The sequence below is a fragment of the Podarcis filfolensis genome (genome assembly GCF_964270895.1).
Source record: "Podarcis filfolensis genome assembly, chromosome: 6".
NCBI lineage: Eukaryota > Metazoa > Chordata > Lepidosauria > Squamata > Lacertidae > Podarcis > Podarcis filfolensis.
Genome location: NC_139609.1, coordinates 34,407,010 through 34,434,999, shown reverse-complemented (window position 1 = coordinate 34,434,999; position 27,990 = coordinate 34,407,010). Strand labels below are relative to the sequence as shown.

The 27,990-nt window shown below is 41.4% G+C and overlaps 1 protein-coding gene and 1 long non-coding RNA gene across 2 annotated transcripts in view; both read right to left on the bottom strand.

The window, feature by feature from the left end:
• PIGK (phosphatidylinositol glycan anchor biosynthesis class K) overlaps positions 1-26,067 on the bottom strand; it is a 104,581-nt gene extending 78,514 nt beyond the window's left edge. The window contains exons 1-9 of the mRNA XM_083621038.1: positions 25,918-26,067; positions 23,688-23,741; positions 22,991-23,082; positions 12,199-12,334; positions 10,121-10,232; positions 8,859-8,955; positions 7,953-8,070; positions 7,110-7,220; positions 2,694-2,866 (exon numbers count right to left, since the gene is read on the bottom strand). Coding sequence (XP_083477164.1) covers positions 2,694-2,866; positions 7,110-7,220; positions 7,953-8,070; positions 8,859-8,955; positions 10,121-10,232; positions 12,199-12,334; positions 22,991-23,082; positions 23,688-23,741; positions 25,918-26,016 — 992 coding nt within the window. The 5' untranslated portion in view covers positions 26,017-26,067. The remainder of the gene's footprint in view (positions 1-2,693; positions 2,867-7,109; positions 7,221-7,952; positions 8,071-8,858; positions 8,956-10,120; positions 10,233-12,198; positions 12,335-22,990; positions 23,083-23,687; positions 23,742-25,917) is intronic.
• Positions 14,673-20,927, bottom strand: LOC310764403. Its single transcript, XR_014549148.1, has 2 exons — positions 20,265-20,927; positions 14,673-20,187 (listed from the first exon to the last, which is right to left on the bottom strand). It is a non-coding gene; the product is annotated as an uncharacterized lncRNA (long non-coding RNA).
• Positions 26,068-27,990: the final 1,923 nt, after the last annotated feature.

Sequence of the window (27,990 nt, the reverse complement as noted above, 5' to 3'; positions counted from 1 at the left end):
CTTACCCACAACAACTTCAAATTCGGTGATGACCTGTTCCTTCAGATCAGCGGCACAGCAATGGGCACCCGCATGGCCCCACAGTATGCTAGTCACACTTCTCTGAAGTCTCTCAGCCCCACTCACCTCACAGAGTGTTTGTTGTGGGGGAGGAAGGGAAAGGAGAATGTTAGCCGCTTTGAGACTCCTTCGGGTAGTGATAAAGCTGGATATCAAATCCAAACTCTTCTTCTACTCTCTTCACCAGGCCCCAAGTGGTTGCTGTGGAGGGGTGGCATAACACAAAATGGCTGTCGTGTGGTAGGGGATAATGACTACCAAATGTCAAGAGAGCCACATGAAGGTGGGAAATCCTAGAATTCAATGAACTAAGGATACATTTAAGAGGTTACGTTCAATGTAGGAATGTCTAGACTTGCGTAAGAAGAGCAAACAAGTCTCTCATGTACTATTGTGATGGCCTGGCTGGATGCTTTGGAGTGGTGGGTGGCACTAGCTGGGGAACCCCTAAGGAGCACCCCAGGGGAAGAAGGTTCAGAGCCAAGGGAATTGTGATGGGACAAAAATGAGTGGTCAGAGGGAGAAGAGGAAGCAGGAGGGGGTGTTGGAAGCTGAAGAAGTAACAGGGTTTAGTGAACATGACGAGGCTGTGGCAGGGAATAGTCCAGACTCAGAGGCAGAAGCAGAGGCTGGAGTAGAAAGAGGTTAGGAGCTGGAGGGGCAGGCTGCTGAAGAAGCCACAGAGTCTCCCCCGCCTGCTGCATCCAGCTCTCCTCCCCCTGGGTCTCTTAGCACACAGAAAAATCAAAAGAGCAGAGTTTAGTTGTGTGTGAACAGTCCGAGACTGCTTGGGGAAAGCCCGGGAGAGGAGGAGCCTTAGAGGGTGGTGGAAGGCAGGGACTTTCATTCCTCGCAACTCCCTTATTGGAGCAAGACCTACTGGGGAGAGCTGCTGGGAACACTAGGCCTGTGGTGTTTGGATTTCTTGAATAAAGAGTTAACTTCACTGACACCATGGTTTGATTTGGTTGCTAACCTACGGTTGACTCCAGCTCCTGACAACTGTGGAGTTTTATGGGGATACTTACTAAGACCTTTTGCAGGCACCACAGGAGGTACAGTCAGGTACGCTGCTGTCCACTGGCACAACACTGCCCACCTCTGCTCTGCACTGAGCACAGCCAATGAGGAAGCAAAATAGTGGGCTACGATTTCCTTTTGCACCTACATGCACCGTATAATGACCCTTAGCATCAACTTCAAGGATCAAGGTCCATGAAGAGGCAAACTGCAGAACCTAAGGTAATACGGCTGCTCCATCCCCCACTCCCCAAACACAATTACTATTCCGGTGGGATTAAAAGATGGAAGTTTTTCAATGTTTATATGTAATATGATAAAGAAGATTTATATTATTTGCAGCATGAGGGAATATGCTACATGGAAGGATTAAGATCAGTGGCTACAAACTGGACAAAATTCCAATTATTGCTTTGAAAGAGAACCACACATTTGAATAATTGGCTGTAAATGGTTTGTGTAAACATTTTGGTACTACATTAGAGGTAGATTTCTGTAGCGTCTAAGCATGTGCATGTATTAAAAGACTTTGGAATCTTTACAACCCAGTTCCTGCTTATCCAAAGTCCTTCCAATAGATGGCAATACAGCACCATGAATAAAATCAATCTACTGAAAGTTTAAATTCTGTAAATCCTCAATGCTTCAACAGAGGAATCCATTTTAAACTGTTTATTTCCATTGCATACACACTAGCCTATAAGGTAAGAACAAGATTTATAGTGTTCTGTCTAGAAACAGGACACACCTTCCTATTAGACTGAAACCACAATGTTTAGGTAGTCTATTGAATTTGTGTGTCCCAGAATCAGAAAATCACTCTCATGTTGAAGTAGAAACAAAGAGCCTATATATGTATGTAGCTCATTCATATATGTAGCTCATTCATCAACTGATGCCTTGTGAACTGCCAAACTGCTTCTACAGAAAATATTGAGGTCCCTGTGGTGTTTGACCTGATTCACACATGCAAATCACCAATCAAGTTTGAAGTATGCCTGTGTGATCTCACCCCATGAGACCTTTCTAGTCCTCTATACATAGGGCTAGTAATGGACATACTGGTATCTTAGCAGAATACTGGTGTCTCCTCTGCACTACAGCCTTTTAAATGTATCTGTTTGAGGGGGTTTATTGGTTTGTTTTGCTTTTGTTTTATTATGCATTTTGTGATTTCATTTCATATTTTTATGTTATGAACCACCCTGTGATCTTCAGATGAATGGTATAATACAAAGTTAATAATGATAATAATGCTTTCATTGAGATCATTTGCATTGTCCTTCCTTTCTTCCATGTAGCAATTTATCCACAACCCCTACAGCCCCTGTGGCTCCCACAACAAAAGCACAAATACCAAAGTTAATATTCACAAAAGAAAACAATTCATAAAATGAGCAATGATTTCTGCAAGTGCCATTCTAAGCACTGCCCACTGTTGCTTAGTAGGAACACCAAGCAGGTTTATACACACATTAACATTCCCAACACACACACACACACACACACACACACACACACACGACTTAAACTCTTAGAAAAATCACAAATGCCTCGAAATGTTTTTTTTTGCGTAATCAAGTCAAAACTTGGAAATAAAATAAGCAAGATACCTGGTCTCTTGAGGTGCTAAATTAGGATCCAGAGAAATCGTCTCCGTTGTAATTTCTACTTTTCGTACACTTCCAAAGAAATCAGTTATCAGAACATTTTCAGGATCTCTCTGAAACAGATCTGTCCGATGTCCAGGTGTAGACACACACAAACTTTTAGGGCACACCTGAAACTATATAAAGGAGGCAAATGTGCATTGGTCAAAACAGGTGCTTGCCCCAATACTACACTGGTAGGTGAGGGAGAGTCAAAGAGAAAACAATTGTTGACACTGTGTTCATTTTTATTGAATGTAATGGTCAGTAAATATGGTCAACGGCAAGCCTGCAGACTTTGCAACTTACCAAGCTTAATGCAGCCCACCGGCAACATCCAGGTTTTCATTCTGCTTTATTGATGCGTTATTGTTCTGCTTTTAATGCCAAAGCCAAGCACACATTTCCCAGATTAACCTAAATCAGGGGTGGCTAACCTTCAGCCTTCACCATGTTGTTCAGCTCCTACTCTCCCACCCCCAACTGATAAGAAAAATGGCCATGCTGGCTGGGGACTTGGAGTCAACATCTGGACCGCCATAGGTTAACCATCCCTGACCCAGATTAAAATTACTTCTGTGCCACTTCTTAGTGACTTCAAGTCACTTAAAGTAACTAAGCTACCTTAGTAGGTAGGTAGCTGCCATGTTAACGGATCAAAACAAAGCTTGCAGTGCTCAATTAATTGGGCACGTCTCCAAATTTACCCAAACATTTTCCAACCTTCCATTTCATGTCCTCCGCTTGACTCGCCTCCACTCCTCAGCTTGGTGCATGTCAAAGCTTTAGTTTGTTGTTACGTGAAAAGTGGGTAAGCAATAATTTTACCTTTAAACCAAGGTTTGATGCAACAGCAAACAAAGGTTTGCCCCTACTAGGTACCGAGAAAGTAAACGACGGCTTGTAAGGGAAGAAGAGAATGTGTGCACAAAGGACAAGATCGCAGGAGCCAAACCATCTTTTACAAAGAGTTTACCAACCCCTGTGCATGTGTAGTTAGAAAGAAGTCCTACTGTGTTCAGTGAAGCCTAACCCCAGAGGCACATGACAATGCAGCCTTAGTTTCCCCTAAATAAAAATTAACGTAGAACTTAAAGCCATGAAAGGAAACGGCTTGGAAATCTGTCCCACCATCAGCAAGTTACAGACTGAAATTTCTAACTGGTATATCGTTTTCATACTGCCTTCCAGATGGCAGCTTACATACAGCTTACAGGCTTGATTATTACAGATAGGTAGCCGTGTTGGTCTGCCATAGTCAAAACAAAAAAATTTTTTCCTTCCAGTAGCACCTTAAAGACCAACTAAGTTAGTTCTTGGTATGAGCTTTCGTGTGCTTGATTATTGTAATTCACTCTACATGGGGCTGCCCTTGAAGCTGACCCAGAAACTCCAGCGGGTGCAGAATGCCACGGCGAGACTCCTTATGGGGTCCTCGCCGTGGGATCACATTCATCCAGTGCTATACCAGCTGCATTGGCTCCCGGTGGAGTACAGGATCAGGTTTAAGGTGCTGGTTTTAACCTTTAAAGCCCTATAAGCCTAGTACCCTCGTACCTACAGGACTGCCTCTCCTGGTATGCCCCACGGAGAACGTTATGGCCCGCAAATAATAACATCTTGGAGGTCCAGAGCCTCCAGGAGATTAGACTGGCTCCAGCCCCGGCCTGGTGGAACACTCTGTCACAAGAGACCAGGGCCCTGCAGGATTTGACATCTTTCTGCAGGGCCTGCAAGATGGAGCTGTTCCGCCAGGCCTTTGGTTGGGGTTCAGTCTGACTCCCTCTCCCCTTTTATAAGAACTTGCATGAAAGTGGCCTCCCAATTTTTCTCACAGGCTCATATAAGTTCAGCACAAACTAATCTGCGGCTTGCCATCTGATTGGATTTTATTCTGATCCTGATCTGATTTTAGGATGTATTTTAATTGATTGCCTGATTTTATGTTAATGTGTTATAAATTTGATGTTAGCCGCCCTGAGCCCGGTTTTGGCCGGGAAGGGCGGGGTATTAATATTATTAATAATAATTATTATTATTATTATACTTGCTCACTGCTGCTGAATTCCACAGACTATGAATTCCACAGACTACAGACAAAGTATAGCAGCCAATCTGATCAAAACTGCAAGATCAACTTAGTATTGTGCTACTTGGCTTGTACTCAAGATTCTTTATCCCATACTTGTGCCTTGTTAAGATAGCATTTGGCTGTAATTTAAAAATAAAAAGCTTTGTCCTCTCTGTAGTAAGAAGGCTGAGTATTAGTCACTGCCTCTGTTCTGTGTCACTACCAAACCTGTCAGCGTGGGCTGGTTATTGCAAAATTAATGCCATCTTATTGAACAATAAGACTGCACCAATCTCCATAGTCAAAATGCTGGTAAGTTCTTTCAAACAGCTGTGCATTCTATTATCAAAATAATCAAATATTATATATCCACTCCACAATTCGTATCTTTTAAAAGAGCATGCCAGTAACCCTTAATGTAAACTAAAACCCATCTCTAGAATCTGCAAGACAGGATATAAATGCATCACATGGACCTCAAAATCTCTCACTCAAGAAAAGCTGCATTATAGACATGCAAAAGTATTTGAGGCATGTTATACCAAATCCACTGGGATGCGCATTTTGCTGCCTTCCATTGCTGTACCATATAATCTGATTACACTTATGCAGTCAGGTTACTTTTATGACAAGGAGAGGTATTCCATGCTAGTCCTAGTCAGAGGAGACCCATTTAAATTAATAGACGGGACTAAGGTTCGTTAATTTTTAGTGGGTCTACTCTGAGTAGGACATAGCTGACTACAAACAAGGGAAACACAGCATCTCATTTCAGTACCTATTTTTTTTAGCCTTGTTTCATGCATTTGGATCATGTTAGAAAAAACAGCGCCAGGACCAAGACTTGACTGCCCATCCCAACAGCATCAATTGAAGTTTTTCAGCATATGCAGGTCAACTTGTCTCATCAGTGTCTCCGAACACGTGCAGAAGGCACTAATGTGTCATTGCACTTGGGCTCCATAAATCAGACGTTAAGAATGGTCTCTACTAATCGGCTATGATGTGACTGCCAAGCAGATTTTTTATTCTTGATTTTTTTAAATAAGTATCAGTAGCTAGTATAGCCTTAGGGTAGTACTGTATCTGAATAAGCTGTACTGAGTGAAGACCCACTGAAATCCTGATTAACTTAAGTAAACTGATTTCAATGGGTCTCTTCCAGGTAGGACGTAGATTGGATATCACTATTTATACTAATTTATACTAATTACAGAGCAAGTCCTACTGAGCTCAGGAGGACTTGTTTCTGAGTAAACATGCTTGGGACTGCACTTTTAATTCTGTTCTACTTATGAAGCTCCCTGAAGGCTTTTTGTCCAACCTTTCTAATACTGTCTATACTGCCAGGAAGCAGCTCTCCAGCAGAGGTCTTTCTTACCACCTTCTATCTGATGCTACTGGAGATGACAGGGATTAAAGCAGGGATCCTCTACATGAAAAGCATGTGCCACCCCTTAAATTGATCTGTGGCCCCTATTCCAAGCTGTGATTAGCTTTTATTGGCAGCAGACTAAACGTCTTTCCTTCTGCAGTGTTGGATGGCTGGTTGAGAGGAGTTCCCTACCAGGACAGACTTTGCTCTTGTGCTCAAGACATCGATTCCATAAAACATATTTTGTTGCACTGTGCAAAATATGAGCAAGCCAGGGCTGAACTGATATTACCCTTGCTGGTACCTTTCCCGGGAAAATCAGAGGCTCACTATGTCAGGTTCTTATTGGAAGACCAGACAAACGCTAGAACATTAGCAGTGGCAAAGTTTTTATCGGTGGTTGCAAGAACCAATGATCCCTATATTCTGAACAAAATGCTTGTTTAACCTGGAGGTAGGCTGTATGAATTGTGTATTGCTTTGGAACAATTTGTTGGGTCTCTGGACAGTAATAAAGATTGATGATGATTTATTGGCAGCAAACATAACTGCAGATAGGGTTAATAAGAATTTCCACTGAGTCCAGGAACTGAAACAACAGCTCTGAAGCTTAGCTCAAGTCACTCGTTTTTACAATAATTAAACTGAAAGGCAGCATTGCATGTAGTGGACCAATGGCTTGCAAAACTTCAGTGTTTAATGGCACTAAATCAAAACATAGCTTTATTGCCAAGATTCAAAGGCCTAATGGAATTAGTTTCTTTAAATGTGCAGTGTATAAAATTCTCAATCTCACAACTGAAAAAAATATGAATAATCTCATCCAGGCTGGGAAACAGGTGGTTGTTAAAAAAAGGGTTATATTAATTAAATGCAGCAGCCTTGCAAAAGTTGTGGTAGAAACCATTGATAAAGCCAGTTAACTAGTACTTACAAGGTCATTCATATTGGTCTGGCTAGCTGGATGGATTTCTTCCAAGAATTCCAAGACATAAAACGTGTATCTGTCCATCAAATGAACTCCAATCCCAAGATCTGGTTGATGCTGAAAAATCAAAGCACAGAAATTTTTGTGAAGCACATTCAGTGACAATCGTGTTCAGCACTAAGAACTGAGGTGAAAAGCCCCACATCGACTGTGTGCTTATAAGTTACCATCTGTGGACAGTCTAATTATCCAAAATACAATGACTAATCATTAAAAAGCCATCATGAGAATCCTTTTTTTTTTTAATTGCTTCTTCTACCATGATGTGCTGCCCAATTGCTTAGAACAGGTTCATTCAATGTGCATTTTGAAGACCAAAGTGCTTTCTTTTCAAACATACAGGGAAGGAAGGCCCTCTAGATGTTTTGAATTACAACTCCCATCATCATTGTCCATTGGTCATGCTGACGGAAGTTGAAGGCCCCAACAAGAAAAGTATCTTGGAAATGTTGTCACTGATCAAATAAATGCCCCCCCTTACTCCCACCATTTTGTCCACCAACCATGTCATAGTCCTACTTTCTGTTTAAACTCATTTATTATTCCACATGCTAGCCTTCATTTCTCTACAGTATTGCTCTCTGTATCTAAAAAAAACCCAAATTAGATGCAAAACATGTGCCAGAGGAACAATATCTTCTATTGAATACATTCAGGCAGACTTGTTTATACATTTGTTTAAAGCACCAAATCTGGTAAAGGGCAGAGATTTTCATTACAGAATTCCAAACCTCCAGCATCCATATATTATTATATTATTAACTAATACAATTAAAGCTATACACTTACTGAAAGTGAGTCTTCTCCAACTTGGCTACTAGCCAAAGCCATTATATTGGGAGAATAAAATCGTTCATACATGGATGCACCTTGGCACGTATCAATGATAAACAGCAACTCATTATACCTGGAAGAAAACGAATACATTTTGTGTCTACCATTTTTTAAAATAAATCATGGGCCATTATTCCTATGGCTCATAAAGGTCATCAACACTTTTGATTAGGAGCCATCAAAGATTTCAATCCTATCCCAGACTTAGTTCCAGGGCTTTTTTTCAGTAGGAACTTGCTGCAACTCAGTTCCGGCACCTCTCAGATGGGTGCCATTGTGATTTCTAAGAGAAAGAGGGAGGCAGTCATGTTGAGTTCTGGCACCTCTTTTTCTAGAAAAATAGCACCGCTTAGTTCTATACAGACATGTATAGGATTCCACTGTTCATGTCCTGAAAAAACTAGCAAAATGGGATGGTTTTTAATGTGTGTGTGTACTATACATACCTACATATATATATATATATAGATAGATAGATAGATAGATAGATAGCTAGATAGATAGATAGATATAATGTATTTGTATACTAGCAGTGCCATGTATATATGTATATGTGTGTGTGTGTATACACACACACACACACACACACACACACACACACACATGGCACTGCTAGTCTCTGCTTAAGAGAAGTTCCTTTGTAATGTGTTCACAGCCCCATGAGTTCATTCCTGATCCAATAAGATCAAATAGAAGAAACTTAAATGGAATAATGACTGGATTCATTAAAAATTAGTATGCCTCTATTCATTTTCATAAGGTTGTAAACAGACTGTTAGGCAATTGCCTCTAGGAAAACTGGAGGAGATAGTAAAAATGAATGTGCATCATTTATTCAGAAATGAGAGAGCAAAAGTTTACCTCCTTTTCTGCCACATTTGTTCAAAGGCATCTGCAAGCTCTACATTTGTGATTTCTTCAGAATCCTGAAATTTCAAGAAACCATTCCCACCATGACCTTGGGAGGAAAAAGCATAAATTAAACTGACATGCTCTAAAAGCTAAAGCAACATCACGTAAATACGCTTTCTTAGTCATTCATCATGAAGAATTCATTATGGAGATAAAAGGCAGAGAAGAAAGAAACAATTCAAGAAACACCAGAGTTCAGCCTCAGCAAGCTGAGACTGAGTGGGTTTTAACAGTATCATATCTGTATGAACCATTCCCTTTTGTATAGACCACTATTTTTCTTTCATGAGACACACAAATTTTCTTTTGAACTGCGAGTTCCTCTTCCCCAGTCTAACCAGTGAAGGTGTAGCATAACAAACTCCTCAATACTAGAAAGATCTCTAGTTCTTGAATATGGGGAGACTACATATCTTCTTACATATAGTAAAAATGTAACAGTGTTGTCATGCAGTCACCACAGGAGGATATGCAGTGCCACATAGATTTGCATAAAAACAGGGTGCGCAACAGGAGCGGAGGAAGAGACATGGACATGTGGGGTAGTCTGAATGCAAGGGAGAGTTGAGAAAGTGGAGGAGGAGGAGAGGGGAAGGAAGTAGAGATGAAAATCGGGATACAAAGTTGGGCTGCAGAACAGGAGGGCATGGTGACTGTATAATTGGATGGAAGGTGAAAAGGGTGCTTAGTAGTTGCAAGGAAGAAATTCAGTGTTGAAGGAAGAAGTTCAGGAGAACTCTAATTTTGTTTTTCAACCAGTTCAAGATCTGAGGAATTCACTCAATGTCTCTTCACAGCTAAACTTATCAATTTCAAAAAGTCACTAGTGTATCACCCCAGCTATGGGCCCTGGTATATATCACATGCACTGCAGTTACACAAATTACACAATGGCTTTCTTTCTGACTCATGGATACAAGCTAAATGTGGTCCTCTGTACTTAACAGGAAGACCATTAAAATCATCATTCTGGTAATGTCCCCTAAACAGACTTTTTTGGTATGTTCAGCATATGACTTGAATTGATTTATTTTGCAATTAGTTTGATATAACCAATCGCTTTCACAACTCTAGCAAACCTCCTGCAAGAAAAGCCATTCAGCAAGGTGAAGTATTCTGCTCTGAATGGAACAGACCTCTCTGACAGGCATTGCTCTAAATATGTTCAGTGCAAAGATCACAATGCAAAATGTTGAAGGAAATACAATTACCTGTCATATATATAAGAATATTGCTTCTGTCGTCAGAAAGCAGACGCTTTGAGCGAGGTGCGCTGGCTGGGATTCTGCCTGTTAATACTCGCAGAAAATTTTCCACAGTAACCTAAACACAGAAGATCATCATCCTTTCTAACTATCTTATACCCTGCATTTGAATGCATACCCCACCTCCCAAAGACGTGTTGTCATATAAAACAGCCACTAATGCCTAGGATGGTTCATTAATAGATCAGTAGATTTGACTGCAACACCAGACCTCACAATCCCCCATCGTGCAATTTCTTCTTCATAAAATTCAAAACTTTTTATCACTGAAAAATAATAAAGTTTACAGCTGAAACACATGATATCTAGCACATGGCTACCACCATTTCAGTCTTCCTAATGTGCCTTCATTGATTTAAACACCTGTCACACTGTGTGGCTTTATCTATGTGGAACAACTTGTGTATCTGCTTACCAAGCAACATTACTATGCGTTACCATGGCAAAATGTTAATAAATATATTTCGAGACTTACAATCCCTCAGAGGCTGAAAGAAAATAAGATTCTTGTGGTAGAAACGTTTGCTCAGAGATTGTCCATCTGGCCAGCAATTTGGGGGGAGGGGGGGCAGAGAAACTTACAAAAAGAACACTAATCTGCTATGTTTGCATACAGATTCAGAAGGCTCAGAAAGTGCTCACATGAATCAGGCTCATGACGGCTGTTTAACTAAACCCAAAATTTGAACACAGTGAGAGATAACATATTCTCTTCTGAGAAGTCAGATTGGCAGACACGAAATCTTCTTGCATTCCCCCCCCCCCCCAGAAATATTATTATTTAATCCAGGCAGCAATAGGATGCTTGCTCTGCTGCTTGCTTGGAAGCCTGCAAATTATTGCAGCTGCCATGTACTCAATTCCTCTAAGAGATACGCCTGGGGTCAAAACTTTATACCTGTGCCCAATTATAAACAATGGGAAGCCCAACATCTCATTTCCTTGAGGAACTTGAAAACACCAAAGACATACCCGCCCCATTGATTAACTTTTCAATTGTCCAGAGTGATTTGGTGTGCTAAAACATTTTGTTATCAGAGCTCATGAAGTGCCTAAAGTACTCTCATTACTAAATAACCCTCTCATTTTGTATGAGAGTTTGAATAATCTCCAACTTGCTCATTATGTTGAAGAATGGCTCTGCAGCTCAAGAATATACACATTCTCAGCAAGAAAATCCAATTCACTTTGGAGTTATTTCCTCCCTAAGCTCTCTTCCCCCTGCTTCGAACCAAGGCAGCATTAAGACTTCACACTGGTGAGGAATTCCTTGAGCAAGGAAAATAATTATAATCTAGGCCTCCAATTCTAAAACACACAAAATATATTTTAAAGCCTTCAGGCTTTTTTATTATTCCAAATACAATTACAGGATTATGAAATTTACACCTGCCTGGTCAGCTAAGATGAAGACAATCAATTCCAAGTGACAAGCATTTGTAAATAGCCAGAAAGCAGACTCCCCCACCATCTCTCTTTTCAAGCCATTAAAATGGCAAAACAACTAGCACTGGTATATGTGGGTTAGGAATCTTGGAAGACTTGTTTTCAAAATTGGTATAATATGGCCTTGGGAAACCCATGCTTCAGACTCATTCTCAAGCTCTATTACCTCTGTTATGTTAGGAGATGTTAGCAAAGTTTAACAGGCACAGTTCAAATGTCGGTGTAAAATAATACTTAGCAAATGCTACTTGTTCTAAGCACTAAAAAACCCCCAATCATTAATAAAGTGTTATAGATTTTCAACAAAGCAATGCTGCCATGCAAGATAACAGAACTGTTACTTCCCAGTATCACATATTGGTGATACTGTTGATACGGTTCCTGAAGCAGTGGTTCAAGATTTTCAACACATACCTAGTGGCTCTAGAAATAATTCCCTCTAGTTTCTTGACACAAACAGACCTCCCACCCTTTGAGCAGGCAGACTATCAATACACACACATCCTCCTCAACCTATTGGTGTGTCCCAGTTCACCAAGTTGGCAAACACTCAATTCGGGATTTTTTTCATACTTTACCTCATAGCTTCGGTAATCCACTTCCACGTCATCTCCATAGACATTCAGTTCCATGTTTTTGTGACTAAAAACAGTAGCTGGGCTTGGATTTCGTGGGTTGCATGCCATATCATCTGCCAGCATCAAAACTATATGGCTGGTGGAAAAATAAAATAATTTTATTTATGGCCAAGTCATACATGTTGTCAAACTGCACAAGGTGGTTGCAACAAAAAAACGCCGTCAATAATTGAAACACCGATCAAATGCACTCTAGCTGTTAAAAAATCAAAGTGCAAACTGCCTGCTTTGAAAGGCAACTTATCGGTTTTTAAATCCTGCTTTATATGCAAGACTATTTTGTGACTAAGCAGACACACATAGAGAACCAAAAACAACATTAAGAAGTTAATAAGGGTAATGTTATTTTGACACAAAGGACAAGGTGCCTGGTTCCATTTCAATCCACAAAAACTAAAGGCAGTTTAGAAATTGTTTCAAATGCAAACAGGTGCTGGGTCACCCTGAAAATGAATTTGTGCAGATCAATCAGTTGCGTTTGTTCTGCCTATTGGTCTTGTCTTTCTTAGTCACTGCAGTATCATTAGCGCAGTACCAACACAGGCAGGAAACAAAACTCAGTGATGGAGCATTGGCTCTGCATGCTTAAGGCTCTGGATTAAATCCCGGACTCCTCCTTTTAGATGGACAGACTAACCAGATTTACATTTCTCAGACAACTTCAGGAATGAACAAGGAAAGCACATGCCCCTGCTGGCCACAAAATGTACATTCAGGTCCCTGCATGGTAACGGGCTACTCCTACTCCAAGTAGGCTCATTTAAACCAATGGACTTGTTAGTCACAACTAACTCAAGTCAGTTGATTTCAGCGGGTGAAATTCAGCACTGCATTCTTCCCATCATTTTCTCTGCACAAGCCTTCCAGCTTGCTAGACAGAACGATCCCCTATCCTCCACCCACACATGGAACTGAGGAGCCAATTTCGGAGAGCAGGGAGAGAAGACTGAGAAAAGCTCAGTCCATGAGCAAGGCCTTCCACTGATGGTAGGCCGGTTAGGTGAATTCTGCCCAATATTCTGATATAGTCAGACACTGACTCCTGTTTGTTTCTGTTCAACTTATCTCAAATACAAATTGTATGCAATTATCCTCTATTTCCCCTGCTTCTCTCAGGCAACAGCTATGATGTGCAATCAATTCCTTTTGTGACATCTTTCACTTACAAAAATTCAGAAAACTGCTATTTCCCATGACATATGTGAAAACATAAATGTGATTTAATTATATTTCTATTATGGTATGCATTCGGTAAGGTAAAGGTAAAGGGATCCCTGACCGTTAAGTCCAGTCGTGGATGACTCTGGGGCTGCGGCGCTCATCTCACTTTACTGGCCGAAGGAGCTGGCGTTTGTCCGCAGACAGCTTCCGGGTCATGTGGCCAGCATGACTAAGCCGCTTTTGGCGAACCAGAGCAGCGCACAGAAACACCGTTTACCTTCCCACTGGAGCGGTACCTATTTATCTACTTGCACTTTGACGTGCTTTTGAACTGCTAGGTTGGCAGGAGCAGGGATCGAGCAACGGGAGCTCACCCCGTCGCGGGGATTCAAACTGCCGACCTTCTGATCAGCAAGCCCAAGGCTCTTTGGCTTAGACCACAGCGCCACCTGCGTCCCCATGCATTAGGTAGTTATGTTGCAAATTGTTTTATTTTAAAACCATTTTTAGTTTAATAATAATAATGCAAATCATCATCCCCATTCCCTTCCTTCTAACCAAAAGCAGTTTAAGGGTCTTGGATAATTTAAAAAAGTAGGGCATCTGCTTTATGTGCCAAAGGTCCCAGGATGATTTCCCCCCTGCCTTCATTGGGTAGAGCTGGGAATGCTGGTTATTACTCAAAAGATGTAACTATCATAGATGCAGTGGAGGCTGCTCCTTTAGGACAAATGGGGCACTGCCCTACCTAACTCTAGTCTCCCCTCAGATATTCTGCCTCCACAGGAGGATTGGGACACAACTAGAACTAATTGTCTCCCACCTGCCACTGTCTCTGGTCCACCTACTGCAGGTCACGTTGCCTTCTAACCTACCAGTCCTAATGGGGACCAGGGACCACTGCATACATGGTACTGAGCAGGGAGTATGAGCTGACAAGCAGAATGTGAGCTAGTCCCTGATCGATGTGCCAAACCTGTTTGCCTCGGTCATTATTTGGCCAGGAGACAACAGGTTGATCTATCAATATCCAAATTTGCTGACTGCAAGTGGCAATGCAGGCTACTCTCCCACTGCTACACACACACACATCTGGCCTCACCCACTGCTGAAGGGGAATCCGCAATTTGTGCAGACTTTTTACCTACCCACCATTTTCCCCTGTCTAACCTTTTTCATTTTTTCTTTCAATTTACTCCATCCCAGGCCCAGCCATGGAACACAAGTAAATGTCACCAACTCGGCAACTTCTGTTTTGGCTTGGAAAACATACCTTCACTCCCAAAAAGCATTGTCTAAAGCTATCTGGTAAATGGCCAACCTTGCAGCCTCCCCCCCCCCCCCGGGACTAAGTGATCATTAAGAATGATTGACATATGCAAATCACAACTCTATGCAACTTGGTCCCACGTGATTGCTTTTGGATGTGCATAACACTCAGCAAAGGGGACTTGCAGATGTTCATAAATTTGGGTGGGATTGTTCCTGAAGTATGACATTGCTAAACATACTGGGGACTTTGCAATTAGGGAAATAATTTAAGTCTGATAACGTGGAATTTATTATGCTGAAAGACGTGTCCAACGTTGTACTATCCTATTATCTACCAAAGAACAGCCATTATCATTGTACTGAATATATTCCCAATGATTAGGTGCAATCTAATTTTATTCTGCTGTGTTGCATAACAGAAGGGGAGGAATACATACTCTGGAAAGTGGGAGCACAATGCAGTGTGTCAACAAGCAAAAAGCTTGTTTGTAACTAAAAATCATTTTCCTAACTGCTTTTATGGCTAAATGACATGACAGGTTTTCTTTTGAAGCTCTAAAAAACCATGCATTTCTTCAGCTGGAAAGTCTTTTTTCTTAATTAATAATAATAATAAAAACTTTCAACAATCCTAATAAATTATATTGTTAAAGAACAGTATTGCTATTGCTTATCACACATACTTGATGTCCTGTTTACAAAAAAGTAAATACAGGTTGAATTTATCTTTGGTTCCTGATGACAAGTAAGTGATTTGTGGACTTAACACTGCCACACGCACACAAAGAGACATCTTTAGTCAGGTTCTACTCCCATCAACTGCAACCTGGCAGCAGCCATTACATCAGGTTGTACTGGAGGAGGGAGGAGGGGGGATTCAGGACCACTCCTTCATCACAGCGAGAAACCAGCAACTTTTTGTGCCTCCTCTCCTTGAACTTTTCCACTTGCACTGGTCATCAGAAAAACCTGCAAACAACTTGACTTGAGTTTGCTTAGTTCCTCCTCCCTCCCAAGCCATTTCCATTTTTGTCCTGTCTTTTTAGGTTGTAAAGCCCAAGGGGCAAGGACTGCTTTTGTTTTTTAACGGTCTGTGTTTCTTTCTTGCTAAAGAGCAAGATATTTTTAAAAAGAACTTTGAACGAATAAAATAAACAAATGTGATCTTTTATCTGCTTTGGAATCTGCCATTAATTTCAGGCACTGTATCTGTTGGCTTGTACCCAGTCTGTGTTGTGTTCTAGTTTCTTATGCCTTGTTAATGGCTCCTCAGTCAGGCTATCAGTCAGATTGAAAAAAGGAAGCAAAAGGCCATCTAAAACAAAGAGGACTGGGCAAGATCATAAAGTTGTCCAGACTTAGGGCAGTGTTTTATTTTACTTTGTGTTTATTGGCTGGCATGAAGGAAAAGCTTTGCTCAGTCACTACTTTGATGTGGAACAGTCATGCAAGTATGAAGGGTTTCCTCTGTGAGACTCGCAACCTACCTCACAAATGTAGGACAAATACCTTTTTCTTTTTGCAATGATAAATGGGACTGAATATAGCCACTAAACCACGACAATGTGTTATTTAGTTAGCAAGCCTTGCTGTCACTAAGAACTAGCTTCAGACCTATTGCTTTCTGAATATGCACTGTGGATGGTGATAAGATTCTAGACATGAGACATATTCTAGACATAAGCTTGAACCTTAATACATGTGGACAGAACTCTGCTCATTAAGCATTGGTTTGCCAGCCTCTACTCTCCACTACAGCACCACTAAAAAGGTACCCATTGTGGCTAGGACACACACACACAAACACACGGGAAGTTGAATGGGGGAGACCTTCGGGTATAGGGCGGTTTAGAAAATACATACATAAATACATACATACATACAAAGTTACAGCAGTGGGAGGGGAGAAATCAAGAAAAATAAACAGAAAGGAAAGCAACTCTCTTCTCAAAACAGACAGCGTTGGATCCAAGTTACTTTTTGCTCACTATATTTGTAGGATTAAATTATGACTAAAATTTATATATTTCTATTTCTATATATATGAATGAATGAAATATATGCATCTGCTTCACTTTACATATTCTAATAGAGCCTTTCCTTTCTGATCTCAAAAGTTCACAGATAATCAATAGTCACAGTTATTAACTCCCTAATAACTTTCCACAGAAAGATATATTGAAATTCTACATTATTTCCTCTCCAAAAACATAACCACTTAAGCACAGTAAGCTGTTCTCAGAGCAGGAAAATGATAAATGTGATAAAGCTTTCATGTTTCAAAATAATAACTCATAGATAAGCCTCCAATATGCTCAGTTTCCATATATTTCCTTTTTAAAAAAAAGAAATTAAAAAATGGAGAGGCCAGGAACACTCAACTCTCATTATAGCTCCGCATAAATGGCATGGAATCTCTGCTAATGAGATAAAGTATGCAGATACAAATAGAAAGGGGCATAATTAGGCTCCCCCCAAAAAGGTCCTATATTGTTTATAACCACATAATTTGAGCAAGCCAACTATGAAGCTTATCACTACATGCAGATGCCAGGTTGGACGGAGGTCAATGTCTGGAAGTTGCCTTTGCAAGCAAGACCAAAAAATTAATTAACACCTCTAAATGTTGGCCAACAATACACTTTTATCATACTGATTTTTAATGTTATTGCTACTTTGGCCAAATTTTCATGTTCATTTTCCAGATGGCGCAGTCATTTCAATCTCTGATTGACTCAGAGTTCTTAAAGTGCAAGGCAGTGTCTTCAGGGCACACCAAAACTCAAAAATCTTACCACATGGGGTGTACCAGAAGTGTTCGCACACACAAGAAGAATCCTAGTTTAAGAAGAAAATCCAGCCTTTTGAAACACCCACGTGTATGACACTGCTTAGAGCCAGTATTGGGCTGCCAATATCTGCAATCTGGGAATTGGACTGGACTAAATAATGTTTCATAATTAAGGATCTCATCCAATTACATTTAAAAGGGAAAAAATAATGATTGTTCTTTTAACTAATTAACCTATTAAAATAATTACAACAATATTTCAACACAAAAGACAATTTCAGACAATGTAATGTGTTAATGAGCCAACAGTTATAGAACTTATTGTTCAAAAAATCATCTTATGCTTTATGCACAGAATTATGTCATTGTTTTCTGGATTAATTAATCCAGAATTAGTGTTTTCCTCATCCCACTTCAGCTGTACTTGCAAACAACCAGGCTGAAAGAATACACAAGCCATTACGAGAATGTTTTTGGCTAGGGCCAGATCACCAGGTCACGTAACACTTCTCGTGCCACCATCTGATAACCTTCACAACAAAAACACTCCTGTGACATTCCGGTTTGGACATCATTAACAAATAATCCTTCCTGGGGAGGGAGTTCCAACTACGGTAATACCCACATTTTTCAGTCTGGCAGTGGTGGATTTACTAGCTAATCCAATTAATTATTTCAGCCTTACTGAAAATGTTAAGTTGGCGTTTTACTCAAAGCCAAAGGATGAATCTCCTTTTTTTTAATTTTAAATGTTTTTCCACCCATCTTTTCGACTAAAAGACAGAAAATTAAAACACGACTTAAAAATTGGCAGCTAGCTGCTGAAAGAGGAAACAAACTGTACTGACAGCCACCTGAGGGAAAGGCTGTTTTTGAAGCAGGGTGTCTTCACAAACTTCCTTGAAGACGGATGAATGCAAACCTTGAAATAGGATATTCCATAGGGGGTGTATTATAGCCCAGGGTTAGCCAACATGGTGCTCTTTAGATGCTGTTGCACTTTCACTCCCATCGTTTTTTGATCACAGGCATGCCAGCTCAGGCTGATGAGAGTTGGGAGTCCAAAAACATCTGGAAGGCACAATGTTGGCTAACAATGGTTTGGGGCAGAGTGCTGGCTACCAAGGAACCTGCCCAGCATCCCTGTCGTGGGATGCCCACCTGGCGAGGTGCCTTTGTCTCCCTCAGTGCTGATTTTCAGGAGTATTTCACAGACATTCCTCTTCACCCAGGCATCTGATAATTAAAAGCTACTGTTCCTTGCAGCCCTGTAATCAAATGTCTTTTTAAAATGTTTATGATTAATGATGTATTTGTAGCCCTGGGCTCCTTCAGGAGGCGGTCCATTACATACACTGAACAAATAAAAATAGTATTTGTAACATGATTTTATTTCACTAAATTTGTATACCACTTGATTGTAAAATAAAATAAAAAAGGCTCAAAGCTGTTTACAAAAGGATAAAACCATAACATCAGGAAAAAATGACAATGCATTAAAACACACACACACACACACACACACACACAGTTAAAATACGGCTCACATAATTTGGGGCCATCGCATTGCAAGTTTCTCTAGAATCACACTACTGAAGATAACAGCACAACATGATGTCCCGATTCACACTGAAAACTGTATTCTGAACTGGAGCGTCTCCCTAAGCCTAAGGAGACACAAGTGAAGCTGAGGAAAGGCAAGATGAAAGTGATTTTCTGAAGAAGTCAACAGAGCTAATTCATGCTGCCAGGCCTGAAACAACTTATTATAGTGAGGGTTCATTTTGAATTTAGAGGGTCCTCCAGAATAACAACATCTGCCTTTTTCTTTTCTCTTGCAATCCAATCCTAAATATTATTATTAGCCTGAAAGTTCAGTGGCGCTCACCTTCTTCTGTAAGGCATGCCTAGTCCTAGTGCTGGACTATGACCTGGGAGACCAGGTTTCAAAACACCAATAGACCATGAAGCTCACTGCGTGATCCAAGCCAGACACTTGTTGTGAGAATAATATGGGGGAGGGGTGAGCCATGAACACCACTTTGTGCACCTAAGTGGAAAGACGGGATACACATACAATAATAAATAATATAAGAGGAGGCTCAAATCTGATTCCCACTTTTGAGAACTGCTAAAATATTTTACTTTCGCACGCACGCACACACACACACAAAAGAATATGAAAGCCCTTTTGGAGCTTTGGTATACTTTTTTCAATAAAAAGTAGGTGACAGTTTCCCCATCCCCTTCCACCAAGTACTCACTGTTTTTATGAAAACGCCCAAGTCTCTAATTATACATCAGTGCAAGTGTGTAATAAAAAAGGCTATTTTTGTAGCAAACTTTTGTAATGCAAACAACAAGATAAGATTTGTGTTTTCAGTGAATACATGTTTAAGAGGATGGGAGTGAAGAGGAGGAAAAAGTCCTGGGGGCAGGGAATCAAACTGCAGGATTCTAAATGTACACAAAGCAGGACGAAGTAACAGGACACTAGCATTTCATCTGGAATAGAATATTCCACCAAAACGTTAGCTGCCACATTCCTAAAGAAACAGCACCCTGTCATGTTGCTACCAAGGAATACAAAGAATATTCTTAACATAATTTAAAAAGGCCATCAATTGCAACCTTATGGTCACTCTAAAATAGGCTTCCTCAAACTCGACCCTCCAGATGTTTTGGGACTACAATTCCCATCATCCCTGACCACTGGTCCTGCTAGCTAGGGATCATGGGAGTTGTAGTCCCAAAACATCTAGAGGGCCGAGTTTGAGGAAACCTGCTCTAAAAGGACAAAACTGAGGCTAAAAATCAGTTTGGTAATTTCCCACAGGAGCATTTTGAAGGAAAAACAACACAAGCAGTTCCAACAAGACTTGCTCTTCAAAAATCTCCCACGCCAAATTCTCAAAATGATTTTTGGAGCCAGCAGAGTTTGGTGAACTCTGCAGAGAACACCTAAGAAGTCAATGCTGAGACATTTGCAGGTGTCCACTACATCTTGTGTGGATGTTAAAGAAGAACATCTCTGGACTGTGGACTCTAACAATGACCAGCCAGCCAGAGCTGAGAAATTTCAAAACCGCAGGCTAGAACATAGGGAAGATGTAAACTCTAGAAATAATAAGACATGCAAACAGAAATAAACAATCAACACTGTATTCCATCCTGTTTTCTGGTTTTTCCTCTCATGAGGCAGTCAGCATTCTGTGACCACTAACCCAGTTCTGTTCTTATTGAAATATGGGTGTGTAAATGGGTGTACCAAAAAAACACCAAACAAAGGTGGAATTTACACACATATAAAAACCGTTCTGAAAATGCTTTTTTAAAACGGTTTTAAAAAATACCGTATTTTTCACCCCATAGGACGCACCGGCCCATAGGACACACCTAGTTTTTTAGGGGGGGGGAATAAAGAAAAAAAAAATATTTCCCCCCCAGGTGCGGGGCTGGGGCGGGGGAAGCCTGAGCTTCCCCCGACCCCAGCCCCCAGAACAGGCTGCTATCCGCGGGAGAGCCGCGCAACTTGGCGCGGCTCTCCCACGGCTAGCGGAGCGCTGCGCGAAGCCCGAAGCTTGGGGCATGCTGAGCTCAGCGCGCCCCAAGCTTCTGGGTGCAGGCAAGCTCTCCGCTAACCGTGGGAGAGCTGCGTCTCCCACGGCTAGCGGATAGCTTCCTGAAACCTGGAGAGCTAGAGGGGTCAGTGCGCACCGACCCCCCTCGCTCTCCAGGCTTCAGCGAAAGCCTGCATTCGCCCCATAGGACGCACACACATTTCACCTTCATTTTTGGAGGGGAAAAAGTGCGTCCTATAGGGCGAAAAATACGGTAATTGAATTTTCCGTAAGGATCACTACCGCCATCTAGTGTCACATTACATATTGCTCTTAAAATACACTTAAAACATTTTACTTGCAGCTAGAAAGCTGAGTCCAAATTCATAGCTAGTATGAGGTCTGAACTGAGATGCAAGTGCCTAATGCAAATCCTTATCCACGACACTACACTAGTCCTTCTAAACAACACAGAAAGTCATTTTCACAATGCGTATGTTAGTGACTGGCAGGATGACATGTCACAATGAAGCCACCTGCAAATTGTATTGATGGCTGTCATGGTCCTTTGTTTATTTTTTTGGCTGAAGAGATGTACTAGCAGAATCAGCACAAAGGGAACATAATGCATCTGAAAGGAAATACACATGAAGCAAAGAACTGACAAATAGTCTGTTAAAATTGGGAAAGCAGAGAATCAGATGGCAGCAGATTCATCCAAAAGGTGAGAGTAGGGTTAAAAAAAAAATCCCTTCTTAGGGGGAAAAAATGTTATCTGGAATTTTCAAGTGATCACACCTTTTCACACAGTGCCTTTGAAAATCCTTTGAACCATCAAAGATCTCAGTAGGAATGCCTCAGAAATTCAGCTGTAGCAAGTAACACACTTCAAAACATGGTACCTATTTGGTCCCCTTTGAACATGCAAACATGTCTTTGTCAAAAAGAAGCAAGCATTCCATTTAGTTTAAGACCTTGCCGATTAATCATTTGATGTGTTAATTAAGATAAAATCTTTTTTTAATCAAGGCATACTAAAATGGCAATGTGTTTTCTGGAAAACTTAAAGTCAAGTATAGTCACATATATTTAGCAACTACATACTTGATCTATGGCCTATTCCTACGTATCTATTGTAATTCTATGCCAGAAATGTAAGGTTGGAAGTGACTGAAAATCAGCCTACTCAATACAAAATGAGAAATAAACCATACACTCGGGATTGCACTGCCTTTCCTTTAATCCAGACTCCGACATGTTTCAGTCACAGCCACCTCAGCTGATGATCAGTGGAATTTAACAACTGGAAGCCCATATTGTGAGCACCCGGAAGGTCACTAAGGGTCAGTGCAAACATAATGCAGAAGATCTTTTAATCATTATGAAGAAATTATAAGCAGGCTATCAGCATCTCCAGTTTTTCCTCCTTACTGGAATAAGCTGGACCTCCAGCCTTAACATCTCCTTAGTCTTACAACTGCAACTTGTTATCTTAACCATCTACAAAACCTAACTATGATAGAAAACCTGGTTAGAATGAACCATAATTAGCACCCGTGGACATATAGCAGCAAGCAAGGTGGGCACAGACAACATCAGAGCCTAATAAAATATATATATATTATTGTTTATACCCCACCCATCTGGCTGGATTTCTCCAGCCGCTCTGGGCTTCCAGCAAAATACAAAAAAAAAAAATGTCAAACATTAAAAACTTCCCTGCGTCTCTGGGTACTGGGGGTGGGGGGAATGTTATCTGGAATTTTCAGAGATGTTTTCTAAAAGTTGTGTAATTCTTTTTTCTCCCTGACATCTGATAGAAGGACGTTCCACAGGGAGGGCACCACTGCTGAGAAGGCAGACTGTCCCCTTCTCTCCCCTCACCCCCCCCTAATTTTACATTTGTCTTAGTACTTTAAAGCTGTAAACAACCTCCATATTTTCTTACCTATCAGGAATGCCTAGTCTCTTGACACTTCTGTAAACTGAAAGGGTATTGGCCACATGGCGGTAGTTAAACCAGAATCGAGATGTGCAGACCTAAAAGGGTCAGAAAAAAGTAAGCATGTGTGGATATATTTATGGTTAGAAAACAGTAGAATTAATTCTACAGCCACAGCCCCACAAAACTATATGAGTGCAGAAGGAAGAACTGTGCATGCAGCCAAATGTTTCTTTGAAGCTTTCACCAGATGCTTCTTATGATTCAGCAGCAAGCTTCATTTTGAACTGAGAAACAAATTCTGTTTTCAGTAGCAAGAGGCTGCAATAAGAACTCTATATTTAAAAAAAACACCTCTGTTCTGTGTGCAATTCTCCCATGTGCACATACAGACTGAATACATGATTCTCCCATGCGTCTCTGGGTACTGTGGTTTAGGCTAATATGAGGGGCATTTTTTCCCATTATGTTTTATTTTTAAACAAACGGTGACTGATACTAGTTACAATATTTTCATTAGAATTCTTTATGCTCTTCAGAAGCTTAGTGGATGTAACATTTTGGGATGGGATCCAATCGTCTATCCCACCCTCCACCCCCATGTGCAAGCAAAAAGCATTTCCATACACCATCAAAGTGGCAATATTTTGGAATATTTGTGCACATTGATCATGGGGAAGTGGATAAAAATGTAGAAACTTACCAAAACTGCCCAGTTGTTTGTGTGTCCACTTCTAAAAAACTGTTCTGCTTGATCCTGAAGAGAAAACAAACAAAATAAATGCAAGAAACAAACATCCAAGAACACCGATTGTTGCTGACTGCTTATTGATAAACAGGAAGGATTTGTGCCACTGCAGTTTGCCACAAGAACCAATTCTGTGAATGCTGCAAAATCTATCAGTAGCTCCAAATTTTTACAAACAGGACTACAGTATAGGAAGTTCCAGGGTTCAAAATAAAATACCTGAGCAGAACTGAAGTAGGAAACCAGTTTGATTCACAAGCCAATTTGCCTATTTTAAACTAGGCCAGACCTGAAGATGCTTACTGCCAGACTACAAATTATATTCACTGTGGAAATTAGGTTGTTTTAGGCTTGGAGGAGAAAACTGGGCAATAAGCAGAAAAATAAGTCATTGCTCCTGCTTCGGTGTGCCTGTGGTTCCCTCCAGCTTTCTCAGCCTGTCTCCACAGGTGCCTTCAGTGTTCTCAATAGGCATTTCTCAATTACACATGACTATGTTTCACACAGCAGGTGTTAATATGAGGACAAATCTCACACAGGTTGCTGCTATTATTATTCCTACTTCATATATGAAACACTTCCTAAGAAGCATCGTGAAGCAATTTCACCACACAATAAAAACTTATATAAAACAATTTCGTATATAAAATCAGTCACAGACCATTACATCCATAAACACTATTTCAAATCAAATACAGACACCAACTGGGGTATCCCCACACAGAAGGGCTGTTGCAAGTCTCCCACAGACCCCCAAAAAGCCTGTCTGACATGTAACTTGGGCAATTCCAAGATACCCACCACACTAAAGGCCCAATTCCAAAACTGTGTGGAGCAGGCCTCCTTATAAGCTAGTATCTGCAGGATGCCCTCTCCTGTAAAGCACAGTGTTTGGATATGTAGGAAATGAGGCAATACTTTAGGTATCCTGGCCTTTATGGCATATCCCCAAGCATATGCAAACATTATCTTACCAACTGTTTCAAAAAGCATTAAACTGACAAAGGTGAGGTGTTATCAGCACCATATGGAATCTCCACACTCACAGATAGCACACCTTCAAAAGCCAGGTGCTAAGACATATGCCTAGTGATATCCCTGCATGTTTTTCATTGCCAGCTGAATGAAGTGGCGAAGTTCTGGATTGGCCAATACGTTTTGGTCAGCTGTAACTGAGGAACATGTCTGTCTGTTCCGGTTTGATTTTAATAGGCTTTTAATTTGCTTTGTCATGCATTTATAGTTTTAACGTGCAAGTGCCTGTGCTTGTAAACCACCAGGGCATAACAAGTGATAAATGGCAGTATAGAAATTAAATTACTCTTATTCTTGGTAAACAAACGTGGGGGAGATATTCTCCCATCCTGTCCTCCTTGCGTGCTCTCTGAAAGTAACAGGATGCTTGGTTTTATTGACTCCCAAGTCTGATCTGACAGGGCTGTTTTTACCTTGTTATGAACATCTACACATATGCAGAAAAGAAGATTGAATGGCTGGAACAACTTCCACAGGGGAAAAGGCTCTGTTTCCTTGTTTAGGCACAGTACGAAAGATTTAAAGTTGCACAGGTGAGCATGAGCAACTAGGTGGCTGACCCTTGCCTTGGCCCACCTGAATGCCTGCCCTGTCCCTCTGGCAACAGCAGCGGTGAGGATGAGGTCCAACAGGCCTCATCCTTCCTACAGCGCCTCCAGAGAGAGAGGACGAGCAAACAAACAAGCTGAGGCGGCAAGGTGTGGCGATGATCAGTCCCACCTGTTTACTCATAAAATGCAACCCACTACCTCGCTGGGAAGACTAGGCTGGGCTGGGCTGGGCCGGAGGACGTCTCCAAAACCTGCAACCGACTCTGCTGCAACTGGCTCTGGTGCGTGCGTAGGAACTGTTCCGCAAAGGTGCATTTCCACAACCAGAGGTTTCTACTGTACTTCTAAAGTTGTGCTTGCTTTTAACGTCGTCTTCTCAAAGGACGATTTTCATCCCTGGCAAAAGGCTCCTGGGTTACACAAAGTCACTCACTCACAGCAGCAAAGAGGGGACACTGGGAAGGGAAAGCTCAAATGCTCGTTTAAATGAAAGAGGAGGGTCAGGGAGGGGAAAGAACCAGCGGCAAATCCCTTGCGCAGCCGTGCAACTCAGCTCAGCTAGCTCAAGCCAGCCGGCCCCCCTCGCCCCCGTCGCGTACCTGGATTCCGTCTGCGATCGCTAAACTACAGCAACCCAATAAAAGAGCTATTACTATTGCTGCAGGAAGACTACACCGAGGCGCGATGGAGGCAGCCATATTAAGCAGCTCTGACGACCAGGAAGAAGGAGGAGCTTTGCAAGCAGCCGGCTTTGCCGCGCCTCCTCTTCTTAAAGGTGGCGACGCGCTCTTGCCGGGAGCAGATCAGTCCGTGCGAGAAATGACCAATTCATAAACCAAGAACTCATACACTGACCACTACTAATGAAACATATGTTGTAGATATTTTTCCATCTTTATTGTGCTATTTTTGTGATATACAAATGACGTGAACAAACTTGGTACATATACTTATTTATGTAACATTATTCTTGTTTATAAAGCCCAATAATAATGAGAAATGATTCAGCTTTCGCCTCAGTGCTCGGCTAAGACTCTCGGTCATTGCGATTTCCGACTAGGATAGGGGGGGTTATGGCTCAGTTGGCTGTAGTTGAATGGTCTAGAAACCCACGTGTATATAGGCTTAAAGCCCTGTAAACGCAAAGTCACTCTGTATGCCTAGGACATCTCTCTCTCTCTCTCTCTCACACACACACACACACGGGGTTTAAGCAAACTAATTTCCTGCTCACTGGTGCAGATGCAAAGCATTCCACAACGAAACTATGACGGTACTGCAGCTCGATCCAATGTAGGCTTAGCAAAGAGCTCCCATCAGAAGGCAACGGTGGTGCAGTTAGCTAATGAAAGGCAGAAGTTATCATAGTTCTTTCCCCCTACATAGGTCATTAGAAAACCGCTGAGGGTTTTGTCAGCTCCCCCCCCCCAAAAAAAAAGAATCGTGGGAAATGTAGGTTACCCTTCATGGAGCTACCGTTCCCTGCACCCTGCTGTCAGAAATCTAGTGATGGGATAACATCCTTCGCCACGCTTGAAGCATCAGGCCAGATTATGGGGGCCAGGGTGTAGATAAAAAGGTGGACCTTCCACATCCATCTCCAAAGGTCTGTTTTGTATGAGGAATACTGATGACAGCCAAGAACAACACATAAACACAACCTCTGATGGAGTTGCAAATCTCAGAAGCATTACAGGAGATGAAATTGAGCTGACTATAGCTTTACCAAGTCTGCTAGCTAACTAGCTAGCGAGCTATTTATTTATTTACAGGTAACTCTCCATTTGCATGTGTTCCAAGTGAGACACACACCCCATTTTTCACACTGGAAGGGGGCAGGGGCAGGCTTATGTGCATCCCACTAATGCACACAGTACTTCAGAATGCAACCCCCGCGTGAATGGGGAGTTGCCTGTATTTATTGAATTCCTATACAACCCTTCATCCGACGATCACAGGGTGGCTTACAATATAAAAACACAAAAATACAAAGCACAGTAACTAACAACAACACACACACACACACAGAGAGAGAGAGAGAGAGAGAGAGAGAGAGAGAGAGAGAGAGAGTTTAAAAGGCCATGTATAGTTTAATTAGTCAAGGACTGGGAGAAGAGGAATGCTTTTGCCTCATGTCTAAATATATGCAATGAAGACGCCAGGTGAGCTTTCCTGGGGAAAGCATTTCACAAATGGGGAGCTACTGCGAAAAAGGCCCGTTCTTATGTTGCCGCCCTCAGGACGTCTTGTGGAGGAGGCACACAAAGGAGAACTACGGATGGTGATTGTAGGGTCTGGGTTGGTTCATATGGGAAGAGGATTTCTAATGGGCCAGTGAAAGAATTAGCTAAAAGACTTTTAATTAAATTGATTGTGGAGGCAGAAAATACCTACAAAGGCCCTGTATCAAAAGGATGATGTGCACAGTATACTGTGTACCTTATAGACTGCTCTGTTCACCTGAAATAATGCATTCTTCATTTGCTCTGTGTCTTAAAGGCCTTTGATCTGATCCAGCAAAGCTTCTCTTGCAATCAAATAAATTAGCACCACATTTGATAAGATTTCTACACTTCCCTAAACAAAACACTGAAGGACAGATCTATGCAATCTAAATCTTATTTAGAAATGGAATCCTGTCATCTCTATGCACAGGGCCGGATTTAGGTTTG